This window comes from Aspergillus affinis, assembly GCF_023601865.1.
Source record: "Aspergillus affinis strain CMG 70 chromosome Unknown NODE_14_length_433147_cov_86_863592, whole genome shotgun sequence".
Classification (NCBI taxonomy): Eukaryota; Fungi; Ascomycota; class Eurotiomycetes; order Eurotiales; family Aspergillaceae; genus Aspergillus; species Aspergillus affinis.
In genome coordinates this window covers 122,457-148,149 of record NW_026515795.1, presented here as the reverse complement: position 1 = coordinate 148,149, position 25,693 = coordinate 122,457, and the positions used below count along the sequence as shown (strand labels likewise).

The following is a 25,693-nucleotide window of genomic DNA, read 5'->3' as shown; positions in this document are numbered from 1 at the left end:
GGTCAAATCAAAGTGATAAGGTAAAAGTGGAATCTAAAATGTCAAACTATAACCTGCTATCTATACATTGATAATGTCTGTAAACGAGACTGATAGTGCATAATCCAATTCCTGATAGGATGTTCCGTTTATTTCTTGTAGAGATCATTGATAAAACGCCTTGCATGAACTATAACGCGATGGAGATACAAGGAGCAAATCTAATCGAACACCCCCCGTTGGGCTCGCAGAGCATCGTATTTCAATGCAGCCCCCATCAAAACCTCCGCCCCAAGAGTGCAATCCTCGGGGCTACAATACTCATTTGGAGTGTGGCTCATTCCATTTCGCGTGGGTGTGAAAATCATGGCTGATGGACATCGCTTGTTAGTATTGCAGCTATCATGTCCCGCGCCACTCAGCATTTGTCCCCATAACTTGGTGTGTTTTGAAGAGGCATCGCCACTGGCTGTTAACTCCTCAGAGGACTGCTCAACAGCAGCAACGCAGTCAGGGTGGAACACGACGGCGGCATTCTCCGTCAGTGTGGTCCACGAAACTTCCACCCCGAGCTCACTTTCCTCCTTTGCAATGCTATCAAACAACTGGCGGCACTTGTCAACTATGTGGGTTACCATCTCGTATTGAGGATGACGGACATCCTATGTGAATTTTACCGTGTGTGTCATAGTGTTGATACTACCGGGTGCGAAATCAAAGATTCCAGTAGTGATCAGCCCCGCGGCGTCCTTAGCAACCTTATTGGAAACAGCAACCATTTTGGCCGCAGCTAGCAGAGCATCTTTCCGCGAGAAATATGGTGTGGTAGCGGAGTGACTATCCCGACCTCGAACAACCAATTCGTACAAGTTGTATGCCTGGCCGCCAGTCACGACACCAATCTTTTGCTTCTCGTTTTCAAGGATAGGCCCCTGCTCAATGTGAAGCTCAAAGTGCGCAGCGATGGGCTGAGCCGTATAAGAGGCGAGGACCTGACCGAGGAATCCGATGCGTTCCAGCTCTTGCTTCATTGTTCTTACCTCCTTCGAGGTCACTTCGCGACAGTTCCATGCCTTTCCAAGCGGGATCGTACCGGCCCATACCCCAGATGAGACCGTGACAATCGGGAACCGCGCGACCTCCTCACTGCAGCAAAGAAGCAAAACTGTTATCAATCTGACCGTGACGGAAACAAGAATCGAACAACCCTATTTTGTCCAATTGACGAGCCCAATGGGTCCTTCCGTTTCAGATCCACCTTCATGAATAGTCCGCAAAGCCTCCAGTCCAGCAAGCACTCCGAGAATCCCGTCGTACCGACCCCCTGTTGGCTGAGTGTCTAGATGAGAGCCCATCATGACCGGGGGTGCCGTTTTATTCTTGCCCGGACGAACAGAAAACATGTTTCCCATCTCGTCCACGGTAATGGAGAAGCCCACGGCCTTGACTTGCTCGGCCAGCCATTCCCGGACTTTCTTGTCGTCATCGTTCAGAACCAGCCGTGCCATTCCGGTCTCAGTGTGATGTCTATCGTGAACTAGTGCAGGATTCATCATCATTCCTCATTTAATGCGGCCTTACGTTCCGTACGGGTGGGCCTTGCCAAAGTCGCAAGTATCGTGGATCGAATTCATCAAACGCGTCCCGTTCACGCGTGTAGGCGCCATTTGGTTAGGTTTGTCTCCCGTGGCAGCAAGACTATAGTGATTACCGCTTTGAGTGACTTGCGTGGTCATCTTGGAGGCTGAATGGAAACGCTTTCTGGGTAACTTTGTCACAGGGTGTGATAATCTCGTTAGGCTCTTCATGCTTGTCGGGGAGTGCGTTTAGGTGATAAAGATTCTCGCCCTGATAAATCCATATAGAGCTTACGGGTCTAGCTCCGAGGAGGGTTTCCTAGGTAGTATTGCCTAAGTATGGGGTGCCCGAAGTGTGTATTTGCGATCGGGCATCGGGGAAATAATTAAACGTTCTCCGCATCGGCATTAGGTAGCGGCCAATTTCGGCCTCTCGCCGAGCACGTCAATGGATTATTACATACTGCGGAGAGTTGGTGGTGGATTTGAGTAGTTCTAGATTTTTTGGCGATGCGGTGCGTCATCGTACGCAGTGATATGTCTACCTTTACTTTCCGCTGCAATGTTGGGGGTTTATTCCAGAACAATCGAATTCCAAGTCTCAGGACCGATTGGCACTCACTAGTCCAGTTTCAAGACAAAGCACAAATGCACTCACAAGAATACTCAGCCCATGATGAATAGTGTAAATATCGTATGCTGGTCCCTATGGAAGGTAAGCTAAAGATACCTGGATCGTTCAATAATGCATATATTTCACTTTTCTCAACTTAGGTCTTAGGCAATAATCTCCAAAAACACACGAAAAGTCCAGTCATCAATCAATATGAGCATCACTACTCTTAATGCTAGGAAAAATATCTCAAACCCCCCTCTAGACCTGGCCAGCCTTGGCCTTCTCCACGGAAAGGCAAGCAGCCGCAACCTGCTCGTAAGTACAGAACTGAACATCATCGCCAAACCTCTGCAACCAGTTAATAAATCGATCGATCATTCCAGTATTGTGCGCCAGGCCACTGGTATCAGGATGCACAAGGATTGGGAAAACGAAATCAGCAGCCTCGTTACCCTCATGGTGCTCCAATAGCCACAGGAACTTATCCTGCCACATCTGCTCTACAACACGGGTCGAAACGAATCCCATGCTGTTTGGTAGATGCGGCAGGTACTGAAGGGGCATCATATCTTCATTGTACCACCCACAAGGAATTTCCACCATGGGATGTTGGCCCTACGTGTTCGAGCACTCAACTGTAGACCAGGTATCGTCACTGAAACAAAGATTGTCGTCTCCACCATATGGTCTCGGCGTTATTGTCTTCTCGATCGATGATTTCTACCTTACGCACGACGACCATACGGGGCTTCGACGGTCAAATCCCAAGAACGAACATGGCAGGACGCAGTGCGTCAGAAATCCAGTGGGGAATATAGTGGAGTACTCGGAGAATGCAGCTTTGAGCATGTGGAATTTGCCAACAATGCCCTGAAAGCGTATAATCAGATCACTGCGTAAGCAATCCTTCCAGTCTATGCGAAAGGAAAGCTTGACTGACTTATATTGGGAGTAGCTACCTCGACGCGTTTGTTCAACTGTATGTTCTGCTGACTCCGCCGCCCAGATTTGGTTTGGTCCAATGTTGAACTGCCTGCAGAGATGTAGAAAATACACGCTTTGTGTATGATTGGAGGCAGGAACAAGAAGAAAAGCTCTGGTGCTCTCATGGCCGTGGACTGACTCCAGGACAAGTCAACCAGTTTGTGGACATGTGTAAGAAACAAAGCCCTGCGAAATGGTGTACCCACTGACTGATTGGCAGACTATCCTTCATATGAGCTGTATACTACTGAGCTCCGAGACGGAGTTTTTAGGAATCGAGATGGCAGACAGTTGACTTTGACATTAGGTCGGAAGAGAAAGAAGATTAGCTCTAGAAGAGTCTAGGGGTACAGCTCGTCGGGGGTCGAATTAGAAGAGATAATAAGATCAGGATAAAATATAACGTAATAAATTGAGCAAACGATCCGAAACAAGACCGACTCTAGGATCGAAATAGTTGATTAACTGTCATTTAATAATAAGTTTATCATTGAGAATATCGTAGAAGTCGCCTTGTGCTTTAAATCTCCAAAGTTAAAGTATGTCCAGTAACCCCAGATAATGCTCGATAATGAGACCTGTATCTTGTAGCCATAACCCTCTACGATTCCCTATTCAATCTCAACTCGTAAATTGATCATATTGATTTGCATATCAAACTAGAGACCATAGCATACCCCGTAGACCTCAGAACCATTCATCCCATCCTACAACCGTACCGGCTCCTCATCCCTGGATACCAACAAATGACCCTCCCTCACCAACGAATTCCGACACGTCCTCTTCTCCTCGAAATCCAACAAATTCGCCAGCGTCACGCCCGCAATCTCCCCCAGAGCCTCCTCCGTAAAGAAGGCCTGATGCCCACACACCAACACATTCGGGAACGTCATCAACCGCATCAACGTATCATCATGGATGATCTCCCCGGAGTGATCGTTATAAAACAGGCCCCCTTCCTCCTCATACACATCCAACGCCAGCCCACCCAACTGACCTCTCTTCAGCGCCCCAATCGCCGCTTTCGTATCAATCAGCCCTCCACGCGACGTATTCACCAATAACGCGCCCTTCTTCATCTTCGCCAAATTCTCTTCCCCAAGCACATGTCGCGTACTCTCCGTCAACGGACAATGTAAGCTGACGATATCGCTCTCACGCAGCAACTCCTCCAGCTCCACGAACGTCCCATATTGTTTGAACTCCTCCCCCCCGAACGGATCATACGCCAACAGTCGACATCCGAACCCATTGAAAATCCGCGCCAACGACATCCCGATCCGACCCACGCCCACCACCCCGACCGTCTGTCCATGCAGCGTATGACCCAGAAATCCCTCCAGATTGAAATTCCCCTCCCGGACGCGGTTGTACGCTCGGTGCGTCTTCCGATTCAGGGTCTGGATCAGCGCGACGGCGAACTCAGCCACCGCTTCGGGGGAGTACGAGGGGACGTTCGCGACAAAGAGGCCGAGCTCTTCGGCAGCTTGCAGGTCGACGTTGTTGTACCCTGCGCAGCGAAGAAGGATGGCGCGGGTGCCGTGCGCGTGGAGGTTTTGGAGGACCGGGGCCGTGAGGATGTCGTTGACGAAGACGCAGACGGCGGTGCTGCCGTAGGCGAGAGAGGCGGTTTCGCTCGACAGCGCGAAGGAGTGGTAGGTTATGTCGCAGAGGGAGGGGTGGTGGGTTTGGAGGGTGGAGGTGAGGTATTGTTTGTCGTAGGATTTGGCGCTGAAGACGGCGAGTTTCATGTTGGGTGGTTTGTTTGCCTGAGATGAGGGGAGTGTAGATATTCGGGTAGAGAGGGAGATAGGGATGAGGGTGGAATAAATGCTGCGCTGGCTGAATCGTTGACGTTAGGCTGTATAAGTATAGGTACTGTCGGCTTGTATGACGTAGGCGATCGGATGTCAGACATCAGCCCATTGTCGCATCCCGGGGAAGCTGGGCGGCTTGGCTGGTCTGTACTTTACTATTGGATGTGACGCAAATATATTCGGTTTATCGTCAATACTTCGATCCATCGGCGAATATTTAACTAAACATACCTATGCATTACTCTTGTCTCAGCACGGAACACAATTCCAGCAGTTGATCGTTGGGTAAATTGTAGGTGTTGAAGGACTACTACAGTGATCAGAAAGGATGAAAGAAGTGTAAAGCTCTTTAATAAACGTACTTCTTAGTAGATATTAAATTAAATGGTTGCCAGAAGCATGAAAGAGATGTTCGAACTAGCACAAACCACCACAGCTTGCACGTTCGGCACATTAACACCTATAATCATTGGTCTCATTATATATCAACCCACCTCCCTACGTACCTACATATAGACCGGAAAAGTCACGACCCCAAAAACCTCCTCTCCCGATTCCGCATCCTCGCCTCACTATAAACATCCAACTTCACCGCCACCAACACGATCTCGACCTCCCCAGGAACAACGGCAGATGGCTGCGCGCGCAACCGCCATTGCCCCGTCCTAACGATCCATTTTCCCGACGTGCCCACCGACGACCCGTCGACCCGGCGGCGCTTCACGGGAGGGTTCTGCACATCCGTGGACTCGGCCGCGGCGGGATCAGGACTGCCGAAGATATCGGCGTGGGACATGAACTGGCCGTCGACGGTGAGGTCGGCGTCGCGCTCGATGCGGATGGCAGAGGTTTCAGGGGTGGGAGAACTGCTAGCAGGGGAGACGGATGCTGTTGGGGTGTTTGTATTTGTAGCCGTAGCGGCCTGCGTGGAGGTGATTTTATTGGTGATGACTTGTAAAAGGGCGGCGATACGGGTTTTGGTGAGGTGCAGGAATTGCACGCGCATGCGGGCGAGGTCGACAAGAGTGCATTCGTCGCCAATTTCCACGATCAGGTCCAAAGGCTGTTCGTCGATGAAGGGGCGGGAGTAGGTGACCCATCCCGGAGAGGATTGGGGAGCGGCGGGGCTATCCGGGGCGAAGTGGACGCCGGAGCGTCGCACGTCTTCTAGCCGTATGATGATCTCGGAGCGCTGCCGGATGGGGTTGAAACTGATGTCATGGGGGATGAGCTTCTGCTCGAGGCCGCGAAGATGGAAGTAGCGGCAGTCGCGCAGAAGCTCGGCGCGGTGGGTGTTGTTGCGGATGTGTAGGGGATAGCCGCGCAGGAGGTGGAGGATGTCGGCGAAAACCTCGCCCGATCGGTTGGGGATGCTGGGAGGAACGATGGCCGGGGGACGTAGGAGGCCGATGCGCTCCAGGCCGGGGAAGGTCTGCGTGGGAGTAGCGAAGAAGGCACCGAAGCCGAGGGTGAAGAAGTTTGGAGAGTCGCCTGGTCCTGAGAAAATGTCACGGGGTATTTGGAAATCGCGGTCGCCAATCTGGATGCTGATCTCTGATTCGAATAGTTGAGAGTTTAACCGGGGTACTAAAGGTTGGCGTTAGTTCATGGACTGGCTTATATCGAGTTGAATGACCAAGACGTACAGCTGTAGAACTGAGCATCTGCGAACAGCTTCACGAACTGCGCACTGTCTCTAGGGCGCACATGGTATCCTGATAACAATCTTCCTGATTAGCCATGGCTACTGAGGGTCTTCTCGGGAAGACTGCCATACCCTGTAAATGTCGCACAATATCCTTAAACGTCACCGGGTCTCGATCGATATATAACGTCCGAATGTTCGCACCGTCTCCGTTCAGCCGCAGCTGCTCTTCGAAGAATTGGGAGAAATATGACGGGGCTCCATAACGTTTAGCGCGGGCTCAAATTCATGCGACGTCGGGCCAACTGACCATCGGAGGCAATCGACGCTCCCGAGAGACGGAAGAGCTCTGTCCCTATTTGAATGGAGAACACCCTTTCCTGAGGTAGCGAGCATTTGTATCCTTTCTGTGGCGAGGGAGTCGACACGCCGCTCTGAGATGCGGAGCCCGGCGTGGTCATTGTGATGTTCATTCAGCACGGAGGTGTATACGAGCGGTCGGGAAGGATGCGATCAGGCCCATGGAATCGTGAACGGAGAATAGGCAGAGCTAATCAGGAATAATTAGTCCTCAGACTGAAGTCAGGGAATTGGGGTTGCAGTTGCGACCGCGCTTTGCGATCGCAACCTGTACTGACATGACAGCGAAGTCAATGCGCCCGGGGAAGAATTGGACGGAGAAAAGAACCGCAGGATTGATCAGAGCCAAAGCGAAGCCTTCATCTCTTGTTTAACCGGAGTAGAGAGTGCAAGTAGCTCCGAATTGGGATGAAGCAGGAAACGTCGCAACTGGATTGGCGCGTGGAAGCCACGGGTCACGGGATCGGGCTAGTCCGAGTCAAGGAGATGATGAAATGCTGGGTAGAATGATCCGACTGATAATGCTTGTCATCACTCCATTTCGAATAATATTGGTTCTCTTCCGACTGGGCTCATGAGCCATCCCCCCTAGTGATGCTGCTACACTGAAGTTGGTCAGATGATGCGAGCCCTGCAAACGAGCCCTACTTACCGTTTTGGGAGAGACCGTCCACGTGCCGGAGCATGACACGTGACTTGGGATTGTCTCACGTGACTCCCCCTTTTCCTGGACTTACAGAGCGCATCTTCAAATGATAAACAATGGTATTGAGATGAATCGAATCTATTCTTGTCCAGCTCGCATCACTCTGCTTAGTCACATTCCTGATAAGTCAGATTCATGGGACCTACCCATGGCATCTTCACATGGACAGCGAATAAGCTCGGCTCATCTCCCCCGCATGGACCGCAATTTGTGCCAGCCCGACGATCTCTCGCTTTCATGGTCCCATCATTGGGAATTCCCGGTGACTGCTCCCACTCGCGTCCAGCTCGTATCGTCGTTGGTCGCTGCCTCGGTTACTGTGCCTTCCTCCCCGTAAATTGGGAACGCTGGCGCAATGATGGCCAGTGTGAATATTATTATTGAATAGTGAATGCAAGAGTGAGCGCCCAGTTTACTAAAGATCCAGCGTGGAGAAGATCCTCCACTAGCACTAGTAGCGTTAGTCGGTGGCACTCCCCGTAGCGTCGTTCGCAAACCCTACTCTTCTGGGACGAAGTGGGTGACGCCGTGGAAGGGGCATTGGACCCCCGGCGAGCAATTGGCAGGTGGCTCTGCTAGCTATATCTATCTCTGTGGGCCGACCCGGCCATCCTTATTGTCTCTTCCTTTTCCTATTCTTCTTCATCCTTCCCCGTCGTGATATACTATACGTCTTTTAACTCCACTCTTCAATACCCTCGGCATTGCGGATTCTAGCTCGTAGTCAAGGCTGTCTGCAATGACTGACCAGGCCATTCCGTACACACCACTGGAGGTGTCGCTTCCCCCGGTCTCTTCCAAGGAAATCTTCTCCGAACTACAATGGACAACGCTTTTGTCGATAGCGGATACCGTGATCCCATCCATTAGAGGGCCCACGGCGTCGTCCGCATCTGCCAAGATAATTCCCCAGTCCCGACTTAACGCGACGATCGAAACGCTAGCACGCTCCATCCACGACCCTGATGCAAGCACTCTGGCTATGCAGTATCTGGAAGAGAATGCATCCTCCAATGTCCAATTTCGGGACACGCTCCAGCGTCTGTTTGCCGATTACGTCAACGAACAAGGGAGGAACGGACTAAGCTTTATCTTGAATACATTGAAGTATGTATTAGACACTGCTGCAACTACGTACCGGGGTACTAACATTGGGGAACCAGCTCCAAAGCGGGTTCGCTTATCTTAACCGGCTCGACGACCCTGTTTCAAGAGCAACCATTCGAAATCCGGGACAAGATCTTCCGCGGCTGGGAAACATCTAGATTGAAGCCATTGCGCGGTGTCTTCCGAGCTCTGACGGGCATCGTGAAAAGGACATGGATTACGTCTAGTCCGACCATTTGCCCGGTTCTGGGCTTCCCTCGGGTTCCGGTGCACGGGAAACCCGCAGATGGCTTCAAATACGACTTCCTACAGATCCCGCCCGGGGAGGAGCCGGAGACTATCGAGACAGATATTGTCGTAGTGGGTAGCGGCTGCGGTGGCAGTGTTGCCGCCAAAAACTTGGCCGAAGCCGGCTATAATGTCATGGTGGTGGAGAAGTCTTATCATTATCCATCAAAACATTATCCCATGAACTTCAACGAGGGCTTTGTGAGTATGTTTGAGGCCGCAGGCGTCACCGGCTCGGACGACGGCTCCATGGGGATCTTTGCTGGCTCGACTTGGGGGGGTGGCGGCACTATTAACTGGTCGGCAGCGTTGCAAACGCAGGGCTACGTTCGTCAGGAATGGGCGGATTATGGCCTGCCTTTCTTCACCTCATTGGAATTCCAAAATTCCCTGGACCGAGTTTGTGATCGCATGGGTGTGAGCTCCGAAAACACTACTCAGAATACTTCAAACAATGTTCTGTTGGAGGGAGCTAGAAAACTGGGGTATGCCGCCAAACCCGTGCCTCAAAATACTGGTGGTCACAAGCACTACTGCGGACATTGCACGATGGGATGCCATTCGGCGGAAAAGCAGGGCCCTACGGAGACTTTTCTAGCCGACGCAGCGTGCGCCGGCGCGGTGTTTATTGAAGGATTCAATGCCCACAAGGTCCTGTTCACTAACACGAAGGGCGGACGAGTGGCTTCGGGAGTGGAAGGAACCTGGACGTCCCGAGATGCGTACTTGGGCCGGTCCGGAGATACTTCGGTCAAGCGAAAGGTCATCATCAAAGCCAAGAAGGTCATAGTTTCGTGTGGAACGCTTCAGAGCCCGCTTCTTCTGCTGCGCAGCGGAATCAGAAACTCCCAAGTAGGACGCAATCTTCACTTGCATCCAGGTAGGTCTTTCATTACATGCACCTTTGGCCTGAAACGGTGGAACTAATTTGAGACGCAGTCATCATCGGCGGCGCTGTCTTTGAGGAGGAAACTCGACCGTGGGAAGGAGGGGCCCTGACAGCCGTCGTTAATGAATTCGAGGACCAAGACGGACACGGCCACGGCGTCAAGATTGAATGTCTCACTATGCTGCCGGCAGCTTTTCTTCCAGCATTCCCTTGGCGCGACGGACTTGATTACAAGCTGTGGGCGGCGAAGCTGTCACGTATGACCGGCTTTATCACGCTGACGAAAGACCGAGGCAGCGGTCGAGTTTACCCCGATCCCAATGACGGACGATGCCGCGTCGACTATACGGTGTCGGCATTTGATCGCAGGCACATTGTCGAATCCCTGGTCGCAACCGCGAAGATCGCCTATATCTCGGGCGCGAAGGAATTTCATACTTCGTGTCGTGAAATTCCACCATTTATCCGGGCGGAACACCCGGTTGATGAGGACGAGGCCGAGGGCATCAACAATGCCGCTCTTCAGGCGTGGATCGCGGAACTACGCCGCAAGACCCTCGACCCAGAACGGACACTCTTTGCATGCGCGCATCAGATGGGAAGCTGTCGCATGGGCACCACCCCGCGAACCAGTGTGGTGGATCCCGAATGTCAGGTCTGGGGAACACAGGGATTGCATGTTGTGGATGCCTCCGTGTTCCCTAGTGCTAGCGGCGTGAACCCGATGGTGACTAACATGGCCATCGCAGACTGGGCTAGTGCGCGAATCGCTAAGTCAATGGAACGGGATGGCTTAACGGCTCGCCTTTAAAGGCCGGTGGCGATGACGATACGATGCTGACGACGTGTGAGTTTGGTTTACAATTATCCCGGCGTGTAATTGCAACTGTTAGGCGTTTATATCATAAATTAGTTGTATGGTGAAGTTTTTTTAGCTGCAGTTGCCTTACCGTTTCATAATCTCAACAAAGCTTGGCGGCTGCACACCAATTGATGACACTGCCCCAATTCAGAGTTCAGAAAACGTGAAGCGGGCTGCGGCATCAGAGTCCCCATCAAAATGTAAACCGGAGTCCGTGCTGAAGTCTTTCCGTGCGTGTGTCTGAGGATCGATCGGCGGACATCCGAGATGACTGCTTGCGCCATCGGACCCTGGATTGATGAATTTGACTGCAAGCCACATTCCACATTGATAGTTAGTCCAACCCTAATTTGCATTTCGATCCGTCCTATAATCTACCTCAAGTGCAACATAATAAAGACCCCATTCATCCCTATTCCCAGCGTTGTACTTGATAATATCGGAACTGTCCGTCCGATAGCTTCGATGCTCTTCTACCCCACATTGGATCGCCCCTCGCACGGCGGCCATTTGTCATCACCGTCTTTTCCTTAAAAAACCAGGTTCAAGGGCGGAATTAGCCCCATGCTGTTCCGGATTGTTACTACTTAAAGGCCATATTCAGTTTCATTTTGATACATTTTCCTTCTCTCAGATAGATCAGTTAACCATCACTCAATCAATCACAATGGCTCCTTTCGGCACCGTCTACAGCTACCCCCACAACCCTCGGGTCATCAAGGTTCGTACTATCCTTAAAAATACCCCTGTATCCTGTCTAACATCCAAACAGGCCCAAGCTGCTGCCAACCTCAATGGCCTCGAGATCGTCAACGGCGACTTCACCATGGGCCAAACCAACACGACCCCGGAATTCCGCGCCAAGTTCCCCTTTGGCAAGGTGCCCGCCTTCGAGACCCCCGACGGCCTCAAGCTCGTCGAATCGAACGCCATCACCCAGTTCATCGCCGAGAGCGGTCCCGCCGCCTCGCAGCTCCTCGGCTCCACGCCCGCCGAGCGCGCCGTGATCCGCCAGTGGGTTGACTTCGCGGACGGCGAGATCCTGAGCCCCGTCCTGCAGCTGGGTCTCTGGCGTCTCGGCTTCGGCAACTACAAGTACAACGAGGACACCGAGACCGCTGCCCTGGCCCGCATCGAGCGCTCCATGGCGTTCCTGGAGCAGCAGCTCTCCGGCCAGACGTGGCTGGCCAAGGGTGAGAAGCTGAGCTTGGCGGATATCTCTGTCGCCGCGGCGTTCACCTGGGGATTCTCTATCTCCCTTGATGCGGAGATCAGGGCCAAGTTCCCCGGTGTGATCGCCTGGTATGAGCGCGTTATCGAGTCGGAGGGTGTGAAGCAGGCATTTGGGGAGAAGAAGTTCGTGGAGAAGCGTGTGGCTCCTCCGTCTTAGGGGGTTGAATGCGATGGTGGGACTGTATAGGGAGTGTGGTTCTTTGTATGATTTATGAGAAAAGAAGAATTTTACTACTGAGACTCAATCAAAGATCACTTGTGAACTGCTGTGTTAGTAACTCGATATCAGTGAATGATAGATGACCAACACGTGATGGTCTGTAAGCATTCACTTCCCCCCCCTCCCATCTTTCATCCTTCATCCCTCATCATCCTTCATCCCTCGTCGTCCCTCGGCTCATCTCTTCCTTCCCTTTCCAACCAATTCCCTTTCTCTTTGGCCTCATGTCATCACATTTCTTTGACAATCAGGTAAAATCAGGGTCCAACAAGACCTCTCGATCCCTGACATCAGATGCTTGGCCCCCGATTAGTCTCTAACAAGCACCGCCCGTGTTGGGGACCAGTTTCCCCAAGCTGCCCTCTGATTCCCTTGCTGCCTCTCCTTCCAGATCCTCACGAGACTAGGCGATTCCCGTCCCCGACTAGTTCCTTCTTGGGAAATTCATCGTCCTAACTGTCACGTTCTCAGCAGGAGCAATGCCGATTAGCAGACGAACCGAAAAGTTTAATCGGCCTTGTGACCAGTGTCGGCAGCGCAGATCTCGCTGCGATCGCGACTTAGCCAACGGAAGATGTGCCCTGTGTGAAGAAGAAGATACCAAATGCACTTTTATTTACGGGCCTACTCCAAGAAGATCAAAGACTAGTGGAAGACTGCAAGAAGGATGGAATGAGGCACCACCGTATGTACATATGTACTCTGGACTAGCGATGGCAGAACTGGAGTAAGCTAACGTATCGGCAGAACGCCCTGCTCGAGCTTCACATTGCCTTCACAAAATAGGCAATCTACCGTTAGAACCCCCTCTACCTCATATGGATCTCTGGGCCCGGAGCATTTACACACGGAGTACATTAGCCCCTTCAGCTATCATGAGCCATCACTACTCAACCCGAAATCGTCAGGAATGCACCCACCGGCAAAGCTTGAGTGTTGCCTACGACGTGTTGATGAATCAACTATTTTCATGACTTATCCTGATGGGGATTCGGCGTCTGAGATGCAACGCATCGCAGACCTTGATAGGATCGAAGGGACCATCCGACCACTGGGTCCCAGCTTGGTTAAACTTTACTTTAACATTGTGCATCCTACATTCCCTATTCTACATAAAGATGACTTTCTTGACAAGCATGCCCGATCCCATCACGAGTTCCCTCCTTCACTTCTGGCTGGTGTCTATCTTATAGCCCTGGATTGGCAGCAATTCAACAAAGAGCTCGCAGCTGTACCAAGGGCTCTTGACGCCGCGATACTGGAAGATCTGGCGATGCGCGCGATTGAGAATGACATGAAGCGGCCAACACTGTCAACGCTGCAAGCAGGATTGCTGTTGCTGCAACGAGTCAGGCGGACAAATAATACCCTTCTCACCCAACTGGTTTTTCTGGGCCAGACTTTGGGTATCCATGTTGACTGCAGTGACTGGTTTATCCCGGCGTGGGAGAGAGGCTTGCGGTGCCGCCTGGCATGGGCCCTGTACATGCAGGATAAATGGGGAGCCCTTGTTCACGGCCGACCATCTCTGATCTCCGATCGCCTAGCTTGGGATGACGAAAATAATAGCGACTGGGATGTCCGGCCTTGTACGGTAGAAGATTTCCATGAGATATTAATCAAGGCTGAGGATGTACCTTATGGAAGCGTCGATGCGAAAGCAGGCCGTGTCTCGTTCATACACGCTATCGAGCTGACTAGGATCTTCAGTCAGCTTCAGTATGCGTTCTGTTCCGTCGGGGCAACGAAGAAGGGAGGCAGACTCGACAAATTAGGTGCGACCGGGACCATGGCACTTGCAGAGTCTTTCGCGCAGCAACTTCGGCAGTGGTACACCAACTTACCCGGATGCTTGAAGCTGGATACAACCACCCACATGCGGGGTCTCTCTGCCAATGGCGCCTTACATCTTTCCCACATGGCAGCCGAACTCACATTGCATCGCGCAGTGCTTCGCGCCTTAAGACCAGAGACTCCGCCAAGTCTCAAATCTACCATCCGAACTGCAGCTCGCGCTCGTCTTCTTTCAGCCTTGAAGCTCGTGGAAACGCTCCAACCTAAGCATACACAGTCATTCTGGGGATTCGCCGCGCCTGCCCAGATGGCGATGATTGGCTCTTTTGCTGGACTTCTGTGGGCTACGAGTGCAGATTGTGATGAGGCAATCGAATATGTTCATCAGATAGAACGATTGCGGTGGGCATTGCAAGTGCGCGGATCGGCGGTCCCGTTTATTCGTGAAGCTATCCGTATGCTTGATGAGGAAACTGGCGATCTAGAGGCCTTGAAGACTGCAACATACCAGGCTTTCTCTTAGTTGCTGTGGTTTACGTGCAGGGAGAATATGGCATGGAGGTAACCAGTGATTCCCTGAAGTCTGTAAGCTCGTAAGAGCTCTAGATATACTATTAGTAGCTAGTCCGGCTCTTCTTCAAAAACTGGTAATATTGATAGTTAATGGCCGTATGCCATCTTTGCCGCGAGTTGCGTATGTATTAGATCAGGGTAGATCTAGAAGAAAGACTGCAAACTTATATCACAAACCCAGACGCTGCCTATGCTAAGAAGAATCATACACTTACCTATCCCTCTGAATACATCTATGCCAAATTGTTCAATTTGCAGCCCATGTTCATCTCGGGAAAGTAGAACCTTTTGCCTGGTGTCGATGCCGCAAATGAGCTCGCCGGTGTCAAAGCTTTGATGCTGAACTTTCGTACCAACGACATTACCACCTCTCAGATCTACGCACGATCCTCCATTGATAGATCGATAACAAGGCTAAACCCTTTCGAACTTGTAATTCCGCCGCTACTATGAATCCTCACGGCCGGTGCCGTCGCCGAGCACCTGGACCTCGATATGCCAAGTATGACCAACCAAGTGATTGATGAGCACGCCGTCGTCGCCGAAGTTGACTTATCCAAGCCGACGCACGCTCACGCCTATCACTCTCCTGAATCCTGAAGGTCACTCTCATCTCCTCCGGCCCTGTCCTTGACACTCAACGAATACTATCCGATCCGGCCCGGTCCGCGTCAATTAGGCAGAATCGTGTCCAGACTCGAGACCAGATCATCACTACCCAGTCCATACGTACATGAGCACGGAGAACATGCGACTCAGACTCCGGCGGCAACGGCGATTCCTATAACACGATGCTTGTGCCCTAATGCACGCGTCTGCTTGGTGATCGGCCTAACCCACACTACCCGCCCGGCGGCTTCCACCGCCGCACTTCGCGGAGTCGGCATTCTCGGCCAGCAATCTGTTTCCTGATATATCATGGCTTGGCGTGCCAGCTGTTAAATCCGATCGCCGTCGAGATGAACTTCACTTATGTTGCTCCTGTCACTCTAACGGCAAAACGGCGACTGCCGCTGTCACATGCGGTGAGCGCGCGTCGGCGGTGGGAGATATGGTGAGGTGCATATCTTTGAGGTGCATTTGTGGATATCTAAGTTAAAGTGGTAAGCTACACATTTTTCTCTTGGAAGCTGAGGTCTGACTCCTCTTGGGAACCGAGAAGTCTATTGGTTTTGTCAAATTGGGAGGTTTTAGGGATTAGGCTACCAATATTTGTTGCGCAAATGCAGTGATTGATGCTGAAGGGAGGTCTCGGTTTAGAATATCTCATTACAAAGTGTAGGCATTAACAGTAATTGTTTCCCAAGTGCAGGACTCGTCGGTATGTACGAAGGCCACATGGAAACAGTCAGAAATGCGGCTTGGAACAAAAAATGGTGTCAACTATGGAGCACCTCATATCCAACCCTTAGTTATCTAGAGCTAATGAGACAATACAGAATCCTTGCCACCTAAACTAGCCCTGCAAATGACACAGAATCCACGAAAAACTCATCTTGGCATTATACATATAATCGGAAGTTTTACTTACCTATGTGTCATCCGCCGAGAGACGCACGAGGAATGAATGAAGATCGGTACAATTAAAGGGGGCGGAACCGCCCGGTGACTGATCTGCAATGCCAAATAGCCCTCGGCATTTGTGATGGAGTTGGCGCGGTTTGCCGTGGACCAGGGTAGAAGAAGTTGGTCGGTTCGCCGAGACGAGTAGATGTGGCGATGCCGAAGTTTGGTCGGCCGTCGGCCGTCGGCGGTTTGAGTGATGCCGAAGTATACTGCGGCCATGATGAGGTTGGAACAAGAGAAAGAAATTTCTGGCACATGGCAATCAGAGTTGGTAATTCGTATCCAAGTTTCTGCCCAATTTATCCTGTCTTTGGAAGAGATCCACCAGACTAGGTATAAAGCAACTCAGCCCAGAGCCTTCGGTGTGTTATTTCTGAACAGACTGCAGCAAGATACTTTCTCAATCATGGATCCGGTTATGTCGAAAGAAGCTCAGACTACGGAAGGCGATAACTCTAAGGTTTACCCCGAAGGAGGCCTCAATGCCAACCTGGTCGTCCTCGGCAGTTTCAGCGCTATCACCGGTGGCCTGGGCCTGATGAACAGCATCGGCATTTATCAAGCATGGATATCAACGCACCAGCTCGCCTCCCTCAGTGAGGGCCAAATAGGCTGGATCTTCGGACTGTACAACTTCATGGTATTCTTCTGCGGCATCCAAATTGGACCCGTGTTCGACGCCAAAGGACCCCGTTTACTGATGTGGACAGGATCCGCGCTCCTCATTCTCACCTTCATCCTGGTGGGTTTCTGCAGCAAATACTGGCACTTCATCGTGGTGATGGGTATCCTCGGAGGCATGGGGACCTCGTTCATCTTCATCGTCCCCGTTGCGAGTATCGGCCACTTCTTCTTCCGCCGGAGAGGAGCTGCCACGGGTTTGGCGATGTGTGGCGGTAGCGTTGGCGGCGTCATTTTCCCTCTGGTTCTGGAAAACCTATCACCCCGTCTCGGATTCGCCTGGGCCACTCGCGTCGTGGGCCTCATTACTTTGGTGTTGCTGATACCCGGCTGCATTCTGGTGAAAGGTCGGTTACCACCCAAACCGGTCACGTCGGCCAAGGTCCTTCTCCCAGATTTGAGCATCCTCAAGGATCCCTTGCTTGCGTTGACCACGGCTGGTGTGTTTTTCATCGAATGGGGGTTCTTCGTTCCGCTCGAGTACATCGCCTCTTATTCCCTCGCCAACGGCATCTCGCATAAACTCGCCTACTTGATGGTCGTGTTTCTCAACGCCGGCTCGTTCCCAGGTCGTTGGCTTCCCGGGATTGTGGCCGATAAGATCGGTCGCTTCAACACGTTGATCATCACCAATATTCTCTGTCTCGTTGCCATCCTGGGCATCTGGATGCCCGCGAACGGAAATATCGTCGCCGTCGTCATCTTTTCCGTCGTGTTTGGCTTTGCCAGCGGAAGTAACCTCAGCCTGGTGCCGGTTTGTGTGGGCGAATTGTGTCCGACCGAGCAGTATGGGCGGTTTTATACTACCGTGTATACGATAGTGAGTCTGGGGTAAGTCATTCCTTTGTGCTGCGGTCCTGTCCTGGGACTTCCAACAACATGATTCTAACCGTTGTGTAGAGCTTTGACAGGTGTCCCAATTGCAGGAGAGATTATCAGCAAAAGCAAGGGCGAATACTGGGGGTTGATTGCTTTTGCAGGAGGGACTTATGCAGCTGGATTGGTGTGTTTTGTTGCGGTGAAGGTATTGCAGGCTAAACGCGTTAAGAAGGTGGACTATGATGGATCGTGAGGTTGTCGTAAGTGTTGTGTACATAGAAAAGTTGGATAAAAATAGACGATTTTCCTTTGTTGGCATACTTCTATTCCATATGGCTCACTCATGTGACGAGTCTCTCTTCCCATCCACTTCCTTGCCTCATCACGCCAATGCGAACAATTCAAAATCATAACCACAATGCTGTCAAGGCATCAAGACTCTCATCGACCTCATTTTATCATGACGTAACTTTTTTCTCGTCGACACTTGATATCTCACACGACGCTACTCCGTAAAGCAACTGACAAAAACGCGTCCTGCAGTTACCCTCCGCAAAACGACGCAGGAGAATTTATGATCGCGACGAAATCGACAACTCGGAACAAGATGACCAAAATCCGCTGGGAATGGGGACAGCAGGATGTCAACTGCAAGGGGTGAAGACGTAAGAGCGGTGGAATTCTCCGACCCTTTATAACCAGGTAAGATCGTCACCAGCTGACGTACGGTTACTGGACACCCCTAACCTGGTCTAGATTATTCGACTCCATCTCTGTGAATTGGGCTTGTCGTTACTTATGGTCTATGAACTAGGACTAGAGGTTTGGCTGGGATCGTAGGAACCCTGAATTTAGGGCTGGCTGGAATATGTTTGAAGCGGATCGACACCATTAGTCCCCGTACAATATCGATAGCGCATACCTGTTCGGGCCACATGTTGCCATGACCTATCATCTCAGGGGTTTTTTCTCGTCATTGGGTTCGGAGATTTTATCCTCGAGTGTACGACACGCAATTATGGACCAGATCTATCGGGCGTGATTAATGCCAGGCAGACTCATTTTTGAATGCCTAGCTAATTGCCTCATAGGCGAGGTGGTGTGTAACTGAAGTGGTTGATCAAGGGGCTTTCAAGTATGCATTCCATATGCCGGAGCATGACGACGATCCTTTGGGTAATAGAACCACCCCTTTCTCGTTTGCTAGTCTGAAAGCTATTGATTAATGTTGTTAGTGCGTCTGTTATAACTACCTAAAGAAAGATGGTCGGGCCTTATTGTCCATGAAGAGTTTCGGAGATCTGCTATAGAACAGAATAAGGGCCTTTAATCACTGTTTAATACTAGGTATTCTGAAAGGCTTGAAAATGGACGAAGAGAAGCAGAGCAGCCTGACCACCGAAACCTCAAACACTGACGATGAAAAAACCGTTGTGAACTGGAAAGGAGACGCTGATCCGGCTCATCCCCATAACTGGTCAAAGTCTCGCAAATGGTTCATCATCGGACTCACGTCACTGACATGCTTCAATGGGTAAGAAATAGCTACCTCAAACTGTAACTTGATACTAACATGTATGTAGCGCGATTGTGTCCACCATATTTGCCCCCGGAGTTCCCGACGTCCTTGAAGAATTTCACATTTCCAGCAGCTCCATAGAGTCCTTCATGGTGACGGTCTACCTCATTGGCTCAGTAATAGGACCATTGATATTGCCTCCTATTAGTGAATGTTATGGGCGTTTGCTTATCACCCATGTTTCCAATGTCGGGTTTTTGTTCTCATCTATCCTATGTGCTGCGGCAGTCAACATGCCGATGCTTATCGTTGCGCGGTTCCTGATGGGAATTGCCGCGTCAGTGCCCAGTACTGTCGGAGGTGGCATCATTGCCGATTTGATGGTCATCGAGGAGCGTGGAACAGCTTTGAGTGCTTGGACGGTTGGAAACTCACTGGTATGTCAAGTAACTCAACCAACTCAAGTAACATTCTGACGATGTCACAGAGCCAGGTTTTAGGTATGACTGACGGGTCTCGGTAGATTCGGTAGGCCAGCTAATCTAATCAACCATTAGGGCCTATATTTGGAGGGTACATAGTTTACGGTGCCGGTTGGCGATGGACAGTATGGGTGGTTGTCATAATCGTAAGTAACCGCCCTTGATTCTCTTGCAAAGTCAAAAGAAACTAAAATATACTAGGGAGGACTAGTCATGATCCTGGCTTTTCTATTCCAGAAAGAATCACATGCACCAACCCTTCTCCGACAAGAAGCAGCAAGGCTTGAAAAAGTCACTGGTGTTCCACATCAAGCAATCACAGATGATGGCCAACCTACAAGCGTGAAGATCAAACGCGCTATCACAAGGCCACTTCGAATGATGGTCCAGGCACCGATCGTGACCATTGCCTCATGCTATAATTCCGTATCCTACACTTACATGTACATCTGCATCACAAGTTTCACGCGGGTATTCGAGTCCACATACGGGTTCGATGCTAGCAACGCCGGACTAGCATACGTCGGGCTCGGAGTTGGATCTTGTCTCGCCCAGTTGACGATTGCATCCCTTTCGGACCGTTACATCCAACTCCGCAAGACTCTCAACAAGTCCGTCAAGCCCGAGCACCGTCTCTTCACTCTCGTGGCGGGCGTGATCGTTCTTCCGATCGGGCTGTTCTGGTACGGCTGGACGGCCCATTACAAAGTGCACTGGATCGCTCCCATAGTCGGAACCAGCTTCGTCGGTTTTGGAATCATGTGCGTTCAGCTTGGTGTGCAGCTTTATCTGGTCGATGGGTTTAGTTACTATGCGGCCAGTGCTGTGGCTGCTAACCTGGCCATCAAAAGCACCTTTGGCACAGTTATACCGTTGGCTGGAGCGCCGCTGTATGATACTCTGGGTCTAGGCTGGGGAAACAGTCTTCTAGGGTTCATCGCAGTTGGGTTGATCCCGGCTTCGTTGTTGCTTATGCGATACGGCGATGGAATTCGAGTGCGCGGCAAGTTCAATGGAGATTCTGGCGACGATACTTGAGCTCTGGTTCTTTAATCCCACTGGGTGTGTGCTGGGTAAACCGAGAGTTAGAGAAACATTCTAGTTAGTCATTCTCGGCCCACCTCGTTTCCACAGGCATGAAATTGACCTCGGCGTCGAGAGTCTCAGTCCGGCTGAGATCGTGCGCGCACTGAACCAAGCGAGTGGGAAGGGAATCGGTCTGCATTTTTATTCCCAGGGCGAAGCAGAGCGGATTGCCGCTAGGAACACGAGACTTTGGGCGGAGTTGTGGGCCAATGAAGTCGGGTATCAGGGCAATTTTGAGGAACTGGACAAGTATAAGATTCAAATGACTAGCTTTTCTCAATATCTGCAGAACCAGGGCGATGTCATCTTGCGGACCTTTAGTTAGGTAGGATCCGTCCTATGGTGAGGATTGAGCTGTTAGTTGATATAAGACGGGGTGATTATGATTTCAAGATCACTGCTTTGTTTCGATAGATCTCGGGTTATGTTGGATGCGCTATTGTCTTGGGTTAATAGTTTTAGCCGTTTATCACTATTAGTATATTCAGGTGTAGGTTCCTGTTTGCCGTATGAGAGGGGTAATCAGCGCGAGGAAAGTCCATTGTTGCTCTATATTGTTCTTTGTTTCAGCCAGACCCTGACAGCCGTCCAACGATCTGGTATCAATATTGTGAGTCTAGTGAACGTTCCACGCAATCAAGAGCTGAATGCAAAAGCCCGGGAGACTACCTCACATGGCAAGGAATATGATTCTTTCATTCTCAGCAACATGCGTGCAAATCGATCATGTCTCTTTTAGGGGAAGTAGGAGATATGGAACTTCGAGGTTACGGATACTCTTTATCAAAGAATGAACAATGGTTTATCAACAAACGTGCGTGAAGAATGCCTTTGTTTCGGTGGAAAGCCCCCAAAGAGCAAATAAATCAGCTCTATTTAACAGTTAATCTTCCCTACCTGACCTGGTTATCAACCATCCATGTCCATTCTAATCCACGATGTCCTGGCATAGATTAGCAAAACAGGCACGCCCTCGGGCCCAGGAGCCAAAGAGGGACATTCCCTACGAAATCCCAGGCCAGCGTCTAGGACCCCAGCTGGCATCGGAAATAGCTCGCCTCTTCGATGATTTCCACATCCCAAGCTTTGTCTGGGACTGGATCGAAAAATCCCCATGGACAGAAACACGAAACCACTTGGTAAACATATCCCATTCAGTGATTTTTATTTCTCTGCCCAACTAACAAACCTCACCGTAGGAATTCGAATTCATCATCCCGGACCACTTGATAATCGAAGCCCAAAAAGCACTCGCAACCGTCGGGTTCATATCCTGCGCCGCCGAATCCGCATGCCACATGTTCGAAGAATTCCCATTCAAACCCCTCCCAACCATCCACTTCCACCACATCAGCCGCGTCGACGAAGTGATATCTCTCCGCAAACAAACCGCCCTCGCCACGAAACTTCCTCTCACGCTTGCTCCACCCGCGCCTAACGATCCCGATTTCATGCTCAGCAATGAGCCCAGGCTGAGCGGTAGTCCGGCGGCTTTTGCGCCTCTCCCGGACATAATGTATCCGTTTAGACTTCTCGCTCCGGTCCGTTTCGCCGAGGCCCTGGTGCTTCAGGCGTGTCAGGATGTAGATGTAGAACGGGAGACAGTGATTCGGGGCTACATGTTAAGGTTGGGGTATTTGAAGCAGTGTGGGCAAGGGCCGACGGGGCTCCTTGATCAAGAGTACTTTCATGAGTATCTGTGGCCTTTTTGGGCTGCGTTGGAACAGGGTGCGTTTCAGTTGATGATTGCGCATGCGCGCAGATTGAAGGATAAGTTGAATAGGACGGGGTTCAGGTTGCCGACGGCGGAGGAACTGGAACAGAAGAAAGCAAAGAGAAGGGTGCAGCAGATGAGGAATAGAGGAACAACTGCGTCGTGAGAGCTCTCTCTCTGTCTCTCTCTCTCTCTCTCTCTCTCTCGTGTTAAGCATACTTTTGTTAGACTGGTTTGTTCTTCTACAAAATGTTGATTGTTTCCAGTGTATCTCAAGGTCAAATTGTTAGACAATATTTATCCGATTTTGTTTGTTTTGAAAATCACTTTTCAAGTCTCTTTAAGAATTGCGCGCCGAAGAGTAAAGTCGACTTCGCGCAGCTAGATAGCGTAGTATGGTCGCAAAAGTAGAGGTTTACTTACTGTACGGACAAGTATATTTGGACACCGACTGGAGCAAAATCGACCAACATAACTTACGTCATTCAGTCTGATAAGTCAGAGATAGACTATTGTCCTAGCTAACCATCTTCCATCATGCCAGTTCTATATTTCCTATTTATTGGGCAAAGGTTCGCCGGAAAATGATTAGAGCAACTCCCAAACGGGCAACCCAACGGCAACCCAAACAAACCCCCGGATCTTGAATGACTTCATCTTCCCCATCTCGTTTCTCCACACCCCCAACCTTCTTCCTCCTCAATCATCATCAACAACGACCAAACCCTCTACAAGGGGGATTCATCTCACAATGAATCCCAAAGATTCAAAACCATCCTTTTTCATGTCCCTCCCTACAGAACTCCACCTCCTAATCCTCAACCTACTCCTCTTCCCCGACCTCATCCACTTAAAGCTCACTTGCACCTATTTCCACACCCTCATTCCACCCCTCAGCCACAGCGCGCTCATCGACGCCGAAAACACTGACTTAGCCGTTTTCAAGGATGTCTTCGCATGTCGATACTGTTTACGACTGCGTCCCCGGTCGGAGTTCGCCGATCGCATGCTTCATCGTCGACGCGGGCGGTATGGTCGCGACGCGCATAATCGGTTCTGTGTCGACTGTGGGCTCCAACCGAGGGTCGGGCGGCCGAGGTATTGTCCTGGAGCGCAGATTGTGATGCAAGGTATCTCATATGTCATTTGCTTGACTTGTCATGACTTTCGGTTGGGGGTGAGGGATTCGGTAGGGAGGTCGGTGAAAGCGGAGTGTAGGGATTGTCTGAAGAAGAGAGAGGTGATGGAGAAAGATGATCAAGTGGGAGAGCGAGTTGGAGCCTTCTTTGGTGGTACCGAGGAAGGTATGGTGGTGAGGGGTGGGTTTGTGTTACAATCTTGGCTCCTGCCCCGTATGGCGGTATCGGAGTGACGAAAAGAAACTAGGCTGATGGTTTATAGATAAATCATCATCTAATATGATGAGATGCCAGATTCTATGTCGAACTTGATTGGGAGAGACTTTGGATTGGCGCTGATGATGGCATTATTTTGGGAACTCGTCTATGGTATATTCTGCGGCTTCTTTTCAAGTCCAGCCAATATAAACTAATCTTGCCGGGCAGGATCTTCAGTTGGCTTATTTTGCAGAAAAGTGTCAATTTCTGCCATGATCTCCGGTGTTAGTTTGGGTAACAGCTTCAGACTCTCAACGTTGTCAACGACTTGCTCCGGTCGCGAGGCACCCGTGATAACTGAGGAGACGTTTTCGTTCTTCAAGCACCATGCAAGCGCTAGTTGAGACAACTTGACGCCGAATTTGTCCGCCAATTCCTGTGTATTCCAGTAAATATTACTAATCTCTTCCATCGGATGCTTGGGTCGTTCACATACCTTCAAGCCCACGATCTTCTTAATGGTACCTGCCCATTGTTCATTTTCCCAATCCTTCCGAACGGAGCTTGCGAATTTATCGTTACTTTCAGCGAACCTCGAGCCTGCCGGAGGCTCGGCGGTCGCATCATTGTATTTGCCGCTCAAAAGTCCCATCTTCAGCGGCGAGAATGTGGTCAGCCCGATTCCATAACGAGAGTACAATCGCTGGAACTGTCCCTCGACCCTTCCACGATCCAACATGTTGTACAGAGGTTGTTCGACGATGGGCGCAATCAGTCCCAGCGACTTCGCGATCCCACAGGCCTCGGCAATTTCATCGGCTGACCATTCAGATGTTCCCCAGTAGAAGGCCCAGCCTTTTTCGATCACATAGTTGAAGGCGCGCACGGTTTCTTCCATGGGTGTGAGCCGGTCCGGACGATGAGCATAGATGATATCAACATATTCGAGTTGGAGGCGACCGAGAGACGCCCTTGTTCCCTCAATGATGTGTTTCCTCGAGAGGCCGTGGTTATTGATTAGGATTTCACCGTTCGCAAGACCCCAGTTCAGCTAGTAAGGTTGTTCAAGTTAACTTTTGTTGACCTATAACAGTGTGAAACCGAACTAACCTTGGTGGTGATAACGAGGTCGCTTCGCTTCCAACCATACTTCTTAATGGCTTGCCCCATGATAATTTCAGATTGGCCACCAGCATAGCTAAACTGTTAGCGCAAACACATGTGAAATGGTTGACTGCACATACCTTTCGGCTGTGTCAAAGAAGTTGACTCCGCAGTCATATGCCTGTTTCATGCAACTGAAAGTCGTTTCTGCAGCAAGTTGTCGGAGTTAGTATGACCAATATCTGCCAATTGGAATGCAATCTGTACCGTTCTCGACATGACCACCAAACCTATCGGATGAAACAAGTCAGTATTTGATTGCTCTTCTTGGTGCGACGCGTTTAGCAGGATACTCACGTCAACCATCCTCCGAGACCTATCGCCGAAACATGCAAGCCGGAGTTTCCGACTCGTCGATAGAGCATATCTTTGTTCTTGTTAGGCCACGCCATTGTGGTTCGTGCAGCAGTTCAACGAGGTAGTCAGATTGTTTGCAAGATGGTCCAGCTGCGTGGAATGAGCCCAATGCTTTTGGAAGACAGTGAGGGGTCACGCCTCATTTTAAACCTCTGCCCGCGACAGCTTCTTCGCTTCGCTTTTGCAGCTCAATCCCGCATCAAACACCATTGGTCTAGAAGAATTAGGCTGAAGCAGTCTGGCAAATGAATGCAGGTTCTCAGGATGCCTGGATCCGCTCTTACGGCCCATTTGCCTGAACGTGTAAACGCGGGGCTT

The 25,693-nt window shown here is 50.7% G+C and overlaps 9 protein-coding genes across 9 annotated transcripts; 6 read left to right on the top strand and 3 right to left on the bottom strand.

Annotated features, from left to right (window-relative positions):
• Nucleotides 1–200: 200 nt before the first annotated feature.
• Nucleotides 201–1,715, bottom strand: KD926_002326 (uncharacterized protein; the record flags this gene model as incomplete). Its single annotated transcript, XM_053097007.1, has 4 exons — nt 201–584; nt 657–1,125; nt 1,297–1,506; nt 1,561–1,715. The coding sequence occupies 4 exons, from the start codon at nt 1,713–1,715 to the stop codon at nt 201–203; spliced, it is 1,218 nt and encodes a 405-aa protein (XP_052958928.1).
• A 715-nt stretch (nt 1,716–2,430) lies between these two features.
• On the bottom strand, nt 2,431–7,091 carry KD926_002325 (uncharacterized protein; the record flags this gene model as incomplete). The annotated part of the gene is made up of 7 exons (XM_053097006.1): nt 2,431–2,787; nt 2,902–3,042; nt 3,918–4,998; nt 5,507–6,560; nt 6,620–6,688; nt 6,751–6,876; nt 6,929–7,091. The coding sequence occupies 7 exons, from the start codon at nt 7,089–7,091 to the stop codon at nt 2,431–2,433; spliced, it is 2,991 nt and encodes a 996-aa protein (XP_052958927.1).
• Nucleotides 7,092–8,423: 1,332 nt separating this feature from the next.
• KD926_002324 (putative long chain fatty alcohol oxidase) lies at nt 8,424–10,779 on the top strand (the record flags this gene model as incomplete). Its single annotated transcript, XM_053097005.1, has 3 exons — nt 8,424–8,791; nt 8,848–9,959; nt 10,019–10,779. The coding sequence occupies 3 exons, from the start codon at nt 8,424–8,426 to the stop codon at nt 10,777–10,779; spliced, it is 2,241 nt and encodes a 746-aa protein (XP_052958926.1).
• Nucleotides 10,780–11,497: 718 nt separating this feature from the next.
• KD926_002323 (glutathione S-transferase family protein) lies at nt 11,498–12,220 on the top strand (the record flags this gene model as incomplete). Its single annotated transcript, XM_053097004.1, has 2 exons — nt 11,498–11,551; nt 11,603–12,220. 2 exons carry the CDS (start codon nt 11,498–11,500, stop codon nt 12,218–12,220), a joined length of 672 nt encoding a protein of 223 aa, XP_052958925.1.
• A 973-nt stretch (nt 12,221–13,193) lies between these two features.
• On the top strand, nt 13,194–14,600 carry KD926_002322 (fungal specific transcription factor domain-containing protein; the record flags this gene model as incomplete). Its single annotated transcript, XM_053097002.1, has 1 exon — nt 13,194–14,600. One exon carries the CDS (start codon nt 13,194–13,196, stop codon nt 14,598–14,600), a length of 1,407 nt encoding a protein of 468 aa, XP_052958924.1.
• Nucleotides 14,601–16,622: 2,022 nt separating this feature from the next.
• On the top strand, nt 16,623–21,128 carry KD926_002321 (MFS general substrate transporter; the record flags this gene model as incomplete). The annotated part of the gene is made up of 10 exons (XM_053097001.1): nt 16,623–17,728; nt 17,798–17,900; nt 18,260–18,381; nt 18,808–18,815; nt 19,064–19,250; nt 19,300–19,672; nt 19,723–19,735; nt 19,793–19,863; nt 19,919–20,724; nt 20,852–21,128. The coding sequence occupies 10 exons, from the start codon at nt 16,623–16,625 to the stop codon at nt 21,126–21,128; spliced, it is 3,066 nt and encodes a 1,021-aa protein (XP_052958923.1).
• Nucleotides 21,129–21,741: 613 nt separating this feature from the next.
• KD926_002320 (uncharacterized protein) lies at nt 21,742–22,683 on the top strand (the record flags this gene model as incomplete). Its single annotated transcript, XM_053097000.1, has 2 exons — nt 21,742–21,942; nt 22,003–22,683. The coding sequence occupies 2 exons, from the start codon at nt 21,742–21,744 to the stop codon at nt 22,681–22,683; spliced, it is 882 nt and encodes a 293-aa protein (XP_052958922.1).
• Nucleotides 22,684–23,268: 585 nt separating this feature from the next.
• KD926_002319 (F-box domain protein) lies at nt 23,269–23,889 on the top strand (the record flags this gene model as incomplete). Its single annotated transcript, XM_053096999.1, has 1 exon — nt 23,269–23,889. The coding sequence occupies one exon, from the start codon at nt 23,269–23,271 to the stop codon at nt 23,887–23,889; it is 621 nt and encodes a 206-aa protein (XP_052958921.1).
• A 176-nt stretch (nt 23,890–24,065) lies between these two features.
• Nucleotides 24,066–25,410, bottom strand: KD926_002318 (putative voltage-gated K+ channel beta subunit (KCNAB); the record flags this gene model as incomplete). Its single annotated transcript, XM_053096998.1, has 5 exons — nt 24,066–24,905; nt 24,965–25,052; nt 25,099–25,165; nt 25,226–25,248; nt 25,316–25,410. The coding sequence occupies 5 exons, from the start codon at nt 25,408–25,410 to the stop codon at nt 24,066–24,068; spliced, it is 1,113 nt and encodes a 370-aa protein (XP_052958920.1).
• Nucleotides 25,411–25,693: the final 283 nt, after the last annotated feature.